This window comes from Saimiri boliviensis, chromosome 19 (assembly GCF_048565385.1).
Source record: "Saimiri boliviensis isolate mSaiBol1 chromosome 19, mSaiBol1.pri, whole genome shotgun sequence".
Taxonomy (NCBI): Eukaryota; Metazoa; Chordata; class Mammalia; order Primates; family Cebidae; genus Saimiri; species Saimiri boliviensis.
The window spans coordinates 25,216,361-25,230,594 of NC_133467.1; the positions used below are offsets into that span (position 1 = coordinate 25,216,361).

The 14,234-nt window shown below is 47.0% G+C and overlaps 1 protein-coding gene across 3 annotated transcripts in view; it reads right to left on the reverse strand.

Moving 5' to 3' along the window:
* Positions 1-1,230: 1,230 nt before the first annotated feature.
* The window catches only part of RCSD1 (RCSD domain containing 1), a 76,275-nt gene continuing 63,271 nt past the window's right edge, over positions 1,231-14,234 (reverse strand). For 2 of the 3 annotated variants that reach the window (XM_010338692.3, XM_039459898.2), the window contains 2 exons: positions 11,264-11,467; positions 1,231-8,437 (listed from right to left, as the gene is read on the reverse strand). In XM_010338692.3, the coding sequence (XP_010336994.1) occupies positions 7,532-8,437; positions 11,264-11,467 (1,110 nt within the window). In that variant the 3' untranslated portion in view covers positions 1,231-7,531. The remainder of the gene's footprint in view (positions 8,438-11,263; positions 11,468-14,234) is intronic. The other variant, XM_010338693.3, reaches the window with a different exon arrangement.

The following is a 14,234-nucleotide window of genomic DNA, read 5'->3' on the forward strand; positions in this document are numbered from 1 at the left end:
ACACACCATCACACCCGGCTAATTTTTTATTTTTAGTAGAGATGGGGTTTCACCATGTTGGCCATCCTTTGAGTACCAACCATATAATCATCCTAGAATCTTGTTTCTGAATGCTGGTTAAAGTGCAATTCAGCCCATTCATTCTTTAAAACACAAGCAACTGGTAAGTGTAATAACTGAGTAATTTTCTCGAATTTCTATGTAAAACTACATCATGAAGGACTAGAGTCATTACTTACAGGAGTATTCAGGGGGAATCCTAGCCCTTTTTTTTGAGACTGAGTCTTACTCTGTCACCCAGGCTGGAGCACAGTGTGCAGTCTCAGCTCACTGCAGTCTCCCCGTCCCAGGTTCAAGTGATTCTCCTGCCTCAGCCTCCCCAGTACTCCCCAGTAGCTGGGATTACAAGCACACCAACAGGCTCAGCTAATTTTTGTATTTTTAGTAAAGCTAGAGCTTCTCCATGTTGGTTGGTCTTGAACTCCTGGCCTCAAGTGATCCACCCCCCTCGGTTTCCCAGTGCTGGGATTAAAGGCATGAGCCACTGACCTGCCCAGAATCCTAGCCTTTTCTGACCTCTTCCTTTGGCATCCTGCTTCCCTCATAATGCCTTACTGGCTGCTCCAGGCACAGGGTGTTCCAGCTCCCAAGGAGTAGCCCCACATTTTTCAGGATTAGGAAGATGTGTAAGATATCTCTTAGTTCCTGTTTTGGAGGTGGGTGGTTTTACTTTTTTGGCTCCCTTTACCCTGTGAGGCATGTCATACATTCATTATCTCCTCCACCTCTGAGGAGTCTCAAAGAACCAGTTTCCTGCCCCATTTGACCACAGTGGGACTTTGCTGGAATTGCCACAGCTCTCATGGAATTGAGGGCAAAACTGGAATAATGGTCTCAGCATCCACTGTGATCAGGACCATCCCTCACAGGGCTTGTGGTGAGCCTGGGTTACCCCAGCAAAACCAGGAAGTCAGAAAAGTGTGTCTCGGGACCCTAGAATTTTGGCACTTTGCTTCTGTTTTGTAACTCCCTCTGGGGTCTCAAGAAACATTTCACACCAAGGTATGAATGACAAAGGATGCTTCAAGTAATGATCTCTCAGAAGTATTACATATTGAAGGAAGCTAATAATGACATTTCAGGTGTCTGCTATCAGATAAAAAAGGCGTTAAGCAGGGATGACTGTTGAAAATAATCCCATCCCAGCTCTGAAATCAGTTCAGTCATTCATTATTTAACAAATATTTATTGAGCACCTACCATATCTGAGGCACTGTGTACAATAAAGAATAATACAAACACTTTGTACTCTCCTGGAGCTACAGGTTAGCTCTGGGCACAGTAACACAGTATTACACAAAATAAAGAGACCAATTTCCTTGGGTGGCTTGTGAAACTGAATCCCATTTTATGTGAGCATCTGGATTTGTTCAGTACTCTTGACATCATCATAAACCACCTGATCATGCATTATATACAGACATTCTGTTTATCCTTTTTTTTACCTGGTCCATAGACAAAAAAATTTGACTAGAACTAGTTAGAATCAAACAAAATTTAATTTTGAAGCAAACAATGAAATAGCAATTTGGTGTTTCAGGTTTGCCCTGTGGGAAACAGCTGTTTTTTTTTTTTTTTTACCTGCCAACATAGCTTCTTTTGGGAACAGTACCCTGATTTCACTTTGAGAAATCTCCTTGCTCACCTTTGCAGGCCTTGTAGACAGTGTAGGATTGACTCACCTAGCTCCTAGCTCCGGGAGAGGGCACGCAGTCTCGGAATCTCTTCGGTCGTAACAGTTGATTCAGGTATATGCACATGAGCCACATAAGGCCTATGGAAAGCCTCTACAGGATTTTTTTCCCCACTGTTATAGGGAAAGAGTAAGCCTTTTCACTGGGTTTGCAAGCTGGGAAGAACAATATGACCGGCGGGGCGTGGTGGTTCAGGCCTGTAATCCTACTTCGGGAGGCTGAGGTGGGTGGGATCCCTTGAGGCCAAGAGTTTGAGACCAGCCTGGCCAACAAGGTGAAACCCCGCCCCTACTGAAAACACAAAAATTAGTTAGGCCTGGTGGTGCTGAGGGAATGTATTCTCTTCCCGGCTCCACAAGGGGGCGGAGTTTCAAAGGGAATAACTTCCCAGCACCATACCCCCACCTCTCCATCCGGGATCTTAAGGGTCTTTGTTTAAACTTTGGCGCACGTGGGAAAAATCAAAGATCAATCACTTCAGCGGGAGTTTAAGGGAACTCCTTTCACAGGCCCTGAAAACCTGAAGAGAGCGGGAATTTCTCCCAGGTTAAAAGTCCCCTTCTTCCACACTTCTTCGGAGTCCATATCTGGATCTCCTTCCACGATCTTGTGGAAGCTTCTCTCTGTCATCTTATTTTCTCTCTTTTTTTTCTTTCTCTGTCTAAATAAATTACTGTCAGCAAAACTCTTTGGGGTCTGATATTTACTTGCCAGTGCACCCTGCCGGGCAGGGTCCTCCCTCCCATTCTTGGGTGAGTGAGAGACCAAGGGCCTGTAAGAAACGTCCTCTTGGAGGAGCTGAGCTTCCCCTGCTCCCTGGAATTCGGTCACAGTGCATGCTTGTAATCCGAGTTATTAGGTTGGTGCAAAAGTAACTGTAGTACTTGGGAGTCTGAGGCACGAGAATTGCTTGAACCCAGGAGGCAGAGGTTGCAGTGAGCTGTGACTGTGCCAGTGCACTCTAGCCTGGGTGACAGGGTGAGACTCTGTGTCACTAAAAAAGAAAGAAAAAGAAAAAGACAGCCTTGGCTGTAGCTATTAAAGAAAATTAAATAATTAAAAAAAAAATACGGCCAACATGAGGGAAAGCAAAGATGAACACCACGAGAGATTCCTGACATCACGTGGGTGACTGTATTTAGGTCTGCTTTTTTCAGTTCTATGAAGCTGAAGAAGGGAGAGAGATTCATTGATCCATATAGTTCTGTTTTTCATCAGCTAATTTGAGTTGGGTTTCTGTCACCAGCAGCTGGGTGATCTTATTCAGTACTAAAGGTACAAGAGCACAGAACTGTACTAAACATGTACCTAATCAAAAAAAACCTCATCAGAAGATGATGAACTGGTTGCCTTTTCACGCATTTATTTCTTTATTGGACATATATTTATTGAACATGTAGATAACTGGTCATAGGCCAAAATGGGCATTGTTTAGGGTGACCTCCGTGAGGGTCATGGAGTTTTGAGGCTCCTAAAGCTTACCTAGTTCCACATACAGCTGAAACAGAATCACAACCCCCTTTTAAATATTGGCAGATCCCTTCTGCCAATATTGGCATCTAGGTTTTTTCTTGCTCCCTCTCTGAAGCAAGGAAGGACACAATTTCAAGTTCAAGCTAGACTACAAAGATAGTGGAAGAATGACTCTGACTCTTTAGCCCTGTTGCTGAATCAGTGTTTTCTCTCAAACCTATTAAGGAAACCTGAAAGAAACAAGGTCTTCTTGCCTGTTAATAAGTTTGTGCTACCTAAGACAAAGATAAATTTATTTAATGCCATTTTTTTTTTTTTTTTTTTTTTTTTTTTTTTGAGAGGGAGTCTTGCGCTGTCCCCCAGGCAGAAGGGCAGTGGCATGATCTCGGCTCACTGCAACCTTTACATCCCTGGTTCAAGCAATTCTTCTGCCTCAGCCTCCCAAGTAGCTGGGATCACAGGCGCTTGCCACCACGCCTGGCTAATTTTTTTGTATTTTTAGTAGAGATGGGTTTCACTATGTTAGCCAAGCTGGTCTTAAACTCCCAACCTCAGGCAGTCCGCCTGCCTTGGCCTCCCAAAGTGCTGGGATTACAGGCGTGAGCCACTGTGCCCAACTAATCCCAAATTTCGAAGTTCCAGTATCAACCATGCAAATAAAATGCCTGATCATGGTTGCTTTGAGAAAGGAGAGCTGTAAGCAGTGGGGCTGCAGCACCAACAAAACTCAGTCCCTGCACTTCATGAATTCCCTGCCAAGAGCCCCCTTTATTAATGAAAAAGCCCTGGGAATGGGGCCTTCATTTTTTTCACAAAATAGACCAAATAATGTGACTAACAGGCGACTTGGGGGATAGAAAGGTATTTTGATGCCCACAAGCATGATCCTGCAGTGTCACATCCATGTCCTTTTTACGGCTCCTTTCTCGTCCACTACTATAATGTTTAGACCCTCCAGAAGAAGAATGCACTTTAATTTTTTATTTCTAAAGCCCATACTTTCTGTTCCATGTCTTCCTCAAGTAAAGAAAAGTGGCCCTTTTCATCACACACTCACAATCATGCATGTATTCACAACGTACTTGCCCAGATAGTACGTGTGTATAAACAACCCAAAGACATATATAAATAAAACCAAGTATTGTTTAGGATTAGACTTCTCTGTCGATTAATGGATGGTAGCTAGATTGATACCGACTGAGCTAGCTAGCTAGCTAGACAGATAGACATGTTTATAGATTTCAAAATAATTGGCACACACATCTCCCAAATTCTGCTAATATCCAAAGTTTATCATAACTACGACAATATCAATCTCAACCAGGTTACAAGTTTGTTACAAGTTACAAACTATTTAAAAATAGTATTGAAAAGAAATATATCCCAAATATGAACACTAAACACTACCCTGGAGTTAGAAAAACTGTAAATGGGAGGAGGAAATTGAGGTACCAGTGGCGACATAAGGCCTTTTTGTCTGAGACTGTTTTCTGAAGTAAGCATAGGATGTAGTCTAACAGACCTCCAGAAAAACAATCCTTCCAACTACCAAATCAGCACACTGAGTATTAAAATACTCAAATCAGAACAATGATCAGCCATAAGTTTAAACGTGTATTTGGATTAATACACCGGTGTGCATGAAGAAGGGAGAGGATATAAGTAAAAGATGGGGTAGTCAGGCCCCCTGTCCCTTGCAGAACACCCTACATTTCCAAACAGAATATTACAGGAAGAGCTACCCAATAAGAAGAGATTAAAGACTCCAACTCACTCCTTCTGTGTTGGGGAGAACAATCTGGGCTGTGAGTCAAGAAAAGCTTCCCAGGGAAACTAAGAAAAATGATTTAATTATGTAGCTTGCACATCATGGCACTCAAAGCACCTCCCAGGAAACATCTAATCCATGCTCAAGGATTCTAGAAATGCAAATCCATCCTCACAGGATCCATCGGAGTGCCAGCAACGTTCAGTATCACTGCCTTGTTTTCAGCAGGATGTGCAATGCGGGGCATGAAACCTCCTGCCATTCTGCCTCTCCATGGGAGTTCTCCACAATCTCAAGGGTGGGAGAAGGGAGTGAGCCGAGCCAGTGATCTCCCATGGGGGTCACCAGCTGGAAAACCACAGGGCAGGAAAAGCAGACACTTTTTTTCCTTTTTAAAAATGTTTCAATCATTATCTCTTCTAGTCCAATGTTTTAAAGACTGGTTGGCCAGTTCAAATTTGGACCAAGCTGAAAAGTTGTCTCTAGGGTTTTGATACAATTTAGGGTCTTCTATAACTTACTTGTAATTTATATTGTATGTTTATAGCCACCTAAAATTAGGTTTTAACTGATATTTGAGAACTGTAAAAACTTTGGAACAATAAAAAGGAACTTTACCCAAGCAAAATCTGATAAGCTAACTCAGAGCTCAGTTTGGAGGTCGGCTGCAGGGACAGGTGGGTGTGGATAGCATCCAGCCCTCCGAGGGCTGACCAGTGCCCCTGGGGACTTGTTGCCACAGTAAATTGTTTTAAATAAGTTGTTGTTTAACTAAGTCCATCAAATGACTTAAACTCAAGCTGATAAAGTCTGCTGCCCTCAGATCCAATCTCTATTTGCGAGGAAACATTCGGTGTGGAGGCCAGGAAATAATCCACCCTGTGTCTTCAGGCTGACTCCGGACACGCAGCGTATTCTGCCTCTGCAATGCCTTTGTCTGCTGCTGCTATGACTGTTGCTGCTACTTGCAAAGAGATGTGTCCAGCAACTTCGTCACTGGGGCACAATGAGCTGTTCTTCACATTTTAGTGTCCTGGACAGGAGTGTCATCCTGTGAACACTGGAGGAAAGAATGAATTAGGAAAATGGTGAGGAAATCCTGACACTCAGCGTCTGTCCTCGGGGATGCTGGATCAGGCAATAATAGTCATAGCAGGAGTAATAGTAAGAATGATAGTCAGAATGCTATGTGCCCAACTTAGTTTTTTTTTAAATACATCAACTTATTTAATCCTCACAAAAGCAAATGAGGTAGGCACTTCTATTAACTGTTATAGGTGAGGCAATTAAGGCACAGAGAGCTTATTTCCCCTAGGTCACACAGCTAGTAAGTGGTGAAGTCCGGATTTTAACCCAGGGATCTGTACTAAGTGCCACGCCCATCCCTTGATGCCTGACCTCTCATTCCCATTCAATGCGCATTCCCGAAACACTGCTCAAGATTCTTTGGCGGAATATAAATGGGAAAAGGACAGAAAGAGTCAAAAATAAAAGACTAATACTTGAGTAAAAAGACAGTAAAGGAGCTATGTATTCAATAGTCACTCAAAAGGTATTGCTTTGAGACCCTTCTGTGCTAGGAGCCGTACCAGGACTCCAGCCTTGTCTCCATCAGTTCTAGCTGAGAAATGGAAACTTCTGGGAATGTAACCACAGTACAAGGTGAGGGGTGATGTGGACCATCCTAACGGACTATACTGAGCAGGGGGGCATTTGTCCTCAGAGCAATCAGAAAAGGCCTGTGGAGGGGAAGATAGAGGCCTGGTGAGAGGACTTCCAGGTACCAGTGAGGGCTGGGTTCAAGTGGGCTGCAGGCAGTTTCAGCTGGAAGTGCAGGCATTTGGGCAAAGAGGCTGTGGGAATGGGTGAGGGGATGCCTTGCCTACTGCAGAATGGTGGAGGGCGCAGGCCACCTGGAGCCCCGGCCCGGCTGTTGGGGAGCACGGAGGCAGTGAAGGTTAGGCACATGGCAAAGCCCAGCTCGTGGAGGAGCATGAGCTCCATTTTCCAGGGGGCAGTATCAAAGGTTTTGGGATAGGAGAGCAGACAACCTATGGTATTTACAGGAAAAGGAATTCGGCCGTGATGCATAGGGTGGGTCTGGAGAAGAGGAATTCTGTTAGGAATGAGTTGTGATTGTAGAGATAGAAAAGAAAGGCTAGCACTGGTATCATCGTAGAGATGGGGTTGTGCCATGTTGCCCAGGCTGGTCTCCAGCTCCTGGGTTCCAGCCATCTTCACTCCTTGGCCTCCTAAAATACTGGGATTACATGCTAACTTGTCTCATGTGCTAAACTGAGATGATTTTCAGAAAGGAGCTCCCCTTTCTTTCTCGTCTCTGGATGCCCTGCAGCAGCATGCCCAGGCCCCTGGACTCCGCAGGGTTCCATAGACATTTGCAGGCCTCAGTTACTGAGTGGTGCCGAGGCTCGGTCCCTTCACACATACCCAGAAGCTTGCCAGAACTCTGAGTCAGCGAGAAGCTGGCAGGATCACAAGACACACTTCCCCTTTGTGTCCTTCTGTCCCCTCAGCCTCAGTGACAGGCTTTCTCCAACCAGTCAGCACGAGGCAGGAGCCTGGTGCCTTTGTTTCTGCATGGAGCTGATTTATGAAGGAACTGTACAGAACAGGGCATGTGACCGAGGCAAACACTGGCCCTGGCACTGCCTCCTGCGTGTGAACGAGCCAGGCCACCTACCTCCGGCTTGAGGACCACTCTCCCACTCTGGATCTCAACGCCAGTCTCCTGCGGGGCAGGGCCGATCTGGGGGCTGCAACCTGGCTCGAGCCCTGCCCCCTCCTGTTGGTTTTCCTTGCCTTTCTCCTGCTTGGGGACATTGCCACCCTTCACTCCTCCAGGGGGACTAAGGGGGGTCTCCTTCCCTGCAGCTCCCTCCTCCGGCTTCGTGTCTTGGCTCTGATGTCCGGGTCCCGCCTCTTCATTTTGCACCCTCTCCCCCTTCACTTCTGTAGCCTCTTCCATCTGTGCTTCCTCTCCAGCTGGCTTTTCCTCCCTGGGGCTCCCACATCTATTCTCTGCCTCTGGGCCAGAGGTCTGGGGTGCTTCTGGGGCCACCTCCTGGGCTGGGTGCTGGCTGTCCGCCTCCTCTGAACTCCGCCCGGCCTTCTCACTGTGCTTGGCTTCCTCTGTGGCCCTGTCCTCCTCTTGCTTCTCTGTCCTGCCGGGTGACCTCCTCCGAGGAGGCTTTTCAGCGCACCCCAGGGTTCTTACTCCCTCTCCCCCTGTCCCCTCGCTGGACGGAGAAGGTCCTGGGGCCTTGCTCTTGGATGGGAACACCTCCTCCCCATCCTCTTCCTTAGCACCATTCTCCTGAGATGACTCTGCTGCCCTGAAATCTCCAAGGTCCCCACAGTCCGACTGTGATCTTCGGAATCGCCTGGAGGGAGGGCGCCTTTTGATTGAGCCCCTCGTCCGCACCTGGAAGAAAATGTTAGGGAAAATTATCCAAAACCCGTTAAAAAGGCCAAAAGGAGGACTGTATGTGTGTTCAATGTTGGTCTGATGCACTGCTTCACAAGTCCACACAAGGACCATTTAATTTTCCAGGAGAATGAATCATTGTTTGCTATTTATTACAGGTTAGAGCTGTATGAGATTGTGAAATCACATGAGGACCTGCAGACTTTTATTTTGTCAAGATGCAAATGCTTTCCATCCAGAAAAAAAATAAAACAAAAAAAAACAACTCATGGTTTTATTGCATTGTAAAAACATTAACAAGTTTGGTGTCTAATTTAGCAATTTTGTTCTGACGCTTTAAAAAAAAAATTGTTGCTGGGCATGGTGGCTCACATCTGTAATCCAGCATTTTGGGAGGTTGAGACAGGATTGCTTGAGCTCAGGAGTTGAAGATCACCCTGGGCAACATGGTGAGACTCCATCTCTACTAAAAGTAAGAGAAATTAGCCAGACATGGTGACACACGCTGTGGTCCCAGCTACTTGGGAGGCTGAAGTGGGAAGATGGCTTGAGCCTGGGAGGTTGAGGCTTCAGTGAGCTGTCATCACACCATGGCACTTCAGCCTGGGCAACAAAACAAGACACTGTTTAAAAAAAAAAAAAAAAAAAAAAGGAATTGTCTAATCGTCTATAAGTAACCAGTTCTTCAAAGGCTGTTTGAGTAAACTCTGCCACCTTACAAGTTTCCTCATAAATTGAAATATTGAATAAAATCTCTCGCTATTTTGCATGAGAGTCAGACTTTTATCTTGTGAAGACGCAAATGCTTTCTAGCCAGTAAAAAAGATAACTCATGATTTTGAAAATTGTACTTTTGAAAATTTTACTTTGACAAAAATGAATCGCACTGAGAAGAGAGTTAGTGGCCTGCTGATGGCCAGGCCCTGGTGCAGGGACCTCAGGGGTGCTGAGCTGGATACCTGGTGACCAGCTTCCTCTCTTGCCCCAACTCTGCCCTCCCCACCCCCTATGAAGTTGGCTGATACTGGGAAACCTTAGTGGCCAGAGTCCTTTGCTTCTAGGACTCAGGTCCACTGCTGTCAGGAGCTGTCCCTCAGGAGCGCCAGCAGAGCTGCCTGAAGGTGATCTCTCTGGGAAGTATGCGAATCTCAGAATCAAGCCTCATCTTAGCCCATCAGACTTAGAAGTGCAATGAAAATGTTCACATCAGGTATCCTACCTACTCGAGTGAGGTGTCCTTTAAAACTTAGTACGTAAGGGGGCTGGATGTGGTGGTGCACGCCTATAATCCCAGCACGTTGGGAGGCAGAAGCCAGAGGATTACTTGAGCCCAGGAGCGCAGGAGCCTGGTTGAGGATATGGCAAAACCCCATCTCTACAAAAAATATAAAACTTAGCCAGGCATGGTGGTACATGCCTGTAGTCCCAGCTACTAGGAGGCTTGCTTGAGCCCAGGAGGTGGGGGTTGCAATGAGCCAATATCACACCACTGCACTCCAGCCCTGGCGACAGAGGAAGACCCTGCCTCAGGAAAAGAAACATTAATATGAAAGTAAATTTTTGTAAATGTTATTTTCCCACTGATTTACATTTTGGTATTTGTCAGTCCTAGTTGCCCATCTGAGATGCTTGGAATGAATACTTGGTTTATCAGGGCCTCCAAGCCCTTTCCTGAGACCATGATGGGGCCAGCTCTGAAATGTAACAAGGTCCTCACGGACCAGCTCTGAAATGTATCCCAGCCCTCATGGCCAGCAGAATTCCAAAATAACTTTCCCTTGCTGCTGTCAGAAGGCTGAAGCCTCCAGGCACTATGACCAGAAAGCAGCTCCTCCCTTCTGCCTCGCCTGGCTACCAAGCACTCTGTGAGAAGATGAGGCCCTCCACAAAGGTTTCTCTCTGCCTTCAGGGGTCTTCATCACCCTGGTTGGGAGATTTCCACTCTGGCCCTAACCCTCAGGCTCAAGCCTGCTCAAACACCTCCTTATCACCAGTATATTTCCTTGAGTCCTTCCTGTTTTTACACATTTTTTTTTTTTTTTTTTTTTTTTTTGCTAGATGAACTTCCTAGAATGGCCTGGAAGATCTCGTTTCTCCATCATTAATTTTAAAGCCTCCCCCACTTAGCGTTCCTGGCACCAGACCCCCTGAAGTCCTGGCCCCTGCCTGGCCCTGACCCACATTTGTTGGCTACCTGCTTAGCCCGTATCTCTGATCCTGACCTCCTCCCAGCAGGGCCAGGGATGTGATGAAAGCTTACACAGAGGACTGGGGTTGCATCTGCAGAAATGCACCCTGCCATGTCATTTTTGCAAAGGGAACAGCTTGGATGTTCTTTAACTGGGGCAAGCTGCAGGAAGAATGATTTGAGCCCACACTGGGACACTTAGGACTATCCACACCAGGCCAGGCAGGATGTTTTGGAGTTCTGGGGATGCCGCCCAGCATTCTGTGTGAATCACTCATCAGGCCTTTAGCTTTTGCATTCTGCTTTTGATATTAATGACCTATGCAGCTAGGATCGGTCCTGAATTTCAATACCCCTCTCCACAAAGGAGAGAGCACGCCAACCACCAAACTTGTCTTGAGGTCAAACAGCACAGTAATAGGGAGAGGAGATAAGTCAGTCGGTCGAGGAAGAAGGGTGATCCTATTCAGGAATCACTTGCAAAGGAGAAGAGAAATTTCACTTGGGTTGAAATGCAGCTCTGATGATAACTCTGAATGTTTCCTCCTTTCTCCAGGACAACAGGGTAGAGAAAATTCAGTGCCAGTGCCCACATTTCCACAGACACACCTCCATACTCTGGGGCTAGAATTTACCTTGTTGTAGCAGGGCAGATGACTGCCTTCAGGGGGCTGGTCGAAGCTGACGGGCACCTCCTCTGCCTCACTGGGCCGAGATCGCACGCCAGGGCTGCTGGGGGTAGAAGGCGGGCTGTGAAATGGTGACACCACGGTCTTGAGTCCGGGACTCTTGGGTGAGGCCCCAGGCAGCAGAGCAGCTGGGTCAAAGGTTAAATTGGCCTGTCAAGGAAAGATGAACATTTAAAAATAGGACTGGGGAAGAGATGAGAGCCTCTACTTTAGCTTGTTGGTTACCCGGCCTCAAACTACTTCCCAACCCATGATCCACTGTCCCATCATGGTCTGCTCTTGGAAGCATTGCCTACTCAATCCTCCTGCTACCTGGATTGACACAGGCTGCTTTCCAAAATGCTCAGCCAGTACTGATGAGGCTTCAACAAAAATGTCCCGGAACAAGCCCAAACTTATCGACAAGGTGGCAAAGCAGCAGCTGCCAGGAGCACGTGTGGCGCTGGGATCTCACAGGAAGTCAGGCTCTGTGATCACCTTTCTCATCACAGTCGATGGTACCCAGTCCCACTGGATGCCTACTATTGCCGGCCGCATGTATCTGTGTCCTCCATGCAACACCGCACGTTCAGCTGCGTTCTCATTGCACAATCAGAAAAGTGGCTAAGGGATCTGCCCTGAGATTCACACCAGGTCTGATTCTCTCTCTGCCTCCAGGTACCAGGTTCCCTCTTAACAGACAGCAGGGTGGTGGACACGGCAGACCGCTGAGCTCCTCCAGGAGGGAGGCTGCAGAACACACCATAGTATGAGCCACCACTTGGGGTATCAAGGTACAGGTGTGACCCGATCAAAATGAAAGGCAGCCAAATGGGAGAGTCACCCAAAGGTAACCAAAGCCTCAGGGAGTCTTGAGTTTGGTTGTGGAGGAGACAGGTGGTCCCAGATCCACCCCTCACCACAGAGAGGTAGTGGTGCCCGAAGGTGTCCATGGGGGAAACGTGCATGAGTGTCTGATCCTCTTTAGGGCCATCTAGGGGCACTTCTCCGACCCTCTGTATTCCCAAATCACCACAGAGCTGCCTCCCGTAGAGCCTGTGGCAGTGTTGAACCAGGAGAGCCACCGTGAGACTTGACAGAGAAGGGACAGAGTGTTAAGGGCAGACATGCCAGGGGAAGTACAGGGGTTTCCATACCAACAGATCTGACTTCAAATACTGGATCTTTCACTTCAGGCCTTCGGCAAGTCCAGCAGCCTTTCTGGATCTCGGATTCTTGGTCTGTCCAAACCTCTTGGCCTGACTTACAAAGTCTTTTCTATCTGGTCCCTTTGTACTCTCCACTGCCCCATACGCACACCTTCTCCCTCCCAGCTCCCCTTGGCACCACCGTCCAGCCCCTTCCCCCTCCCCACCCAGACTCTGCTGTCCTATAGAACTCCTATGTGTACTTTAGGACTCGTGGATTAGAAAGCATTGTACACGTTTAGAAGGGTGTTAGTATTTTCATTGTGATCTTAAGAAAGATGATGATACAGACAAGCCTGAGTCATGGTAAGAGTTCAATATATAAAATATATAAGTTAAATAGCATACTAGGAGCCCAAGCCATGTCAAAAAGCAGCATATGAAGCTGGGTGCAGTGGTGTGTGCCTGTAATCTCTGCTACACAGGACGCTGAGGCGGGAGGATTGCTTGAGCCCAGGAGTTTGAGAGTTTGCGTCCAGCCTGGGCAACACAGCAAGACCCTGTCTCAAAAAAGAAAAAGAAAGAAAGAAAGAAAGCAGCATCTGGTGAGTACCCAGGGAAGGATTTGGAGCATAGCTGCTGTGCAAGTGATGTGCTGGAATGGCTGAGAGGGCTTCATGGCAGAGGGATTAGCTGGACCTTAAAGGAAGTGCCCTTCTCCTCTAAATTTCAAGCAGAGAAATTCCCTCTGTAACACAGCTTGCAAATAAAATGGATGTTGATCGTCAGCAGGAAAGTTGACTTGTGAATTTTGGACTATCCTAAAAAAGAAAACTCCCGGCCGGGCGTGGTGGCTCAAGCTTGTAATCCCAGCACTTTGGGAGGCCGAGGTGGGTGGATCACGAGGTCGAGAGATCGAGACCATCCTGGTCAACATGGTGAAACCCCGTCTCTACTAAAAATACAAAACATTAGCTGGGCATGGTGGCGCGTGCCTGTAATCCCAGCTACTCAGGAGGCTGAGGCAGGAGAATTGCCTGAACCCAGGAGGCGGAGGTTGCGGTGAGCCGAGATCGCGCCATTGCACTCCAGCCTGGGTAACAAGAGTGAAACTCCGTCTCAAAAAAAAAAAAAAAAAAAAAAAAAAAAAAAAAAAAAAGAAAACTCCCAGTTCATAATTCATTCAGAAGATTTAGAAGAAAATCTAGCTGGTGATGCATTTCTTAGCTTTTTCTCCCACATATTCCCAAAAAGGAAGTTTCCTGTGGAATTTGGCTAAGTTGTCATTCTATTGCTGATAATCTTAGTGAGATTGCACAACTAAACATCCAAACCTCATTCTCAAGTTGCTGTATTTCCCCAAAAGGCTCATTTATGACTGGAGAAAGGAATGGGTCCAAAACTACAGGATATAGAATATTTGGTAACTGGTTTCTGGCACTTGAATGAGGGCTAGGGTGGGCTGCAGGGAGGCAGAGGGAGGAGTCTGGAGCTGCACCCCTCAGCTGGCTGCTAGGGGTGGTGCTGTAGTTCTGGATCCCTTCTGAGAGATCCTTGTTACGTATTTAGGAGCCCTGTAGCCTCCCAGAGTGACAGGCAGCACCTCCCTATTGTTTTGTTTTGTTTTTTTTTTTTTTTGAGACGGAGTTTCGCTCTTGTTACCTAGGCTGGAGTACAATGGCGCGATCTCGGCTCACCGCAACCTCCGCCTCCTGGGTTCAGGCAATTCTCCTGTCTCAGCCTCCAGAGTAGCTGGGATTACAGGCACACGCCACCGTGCCCAGCTAATT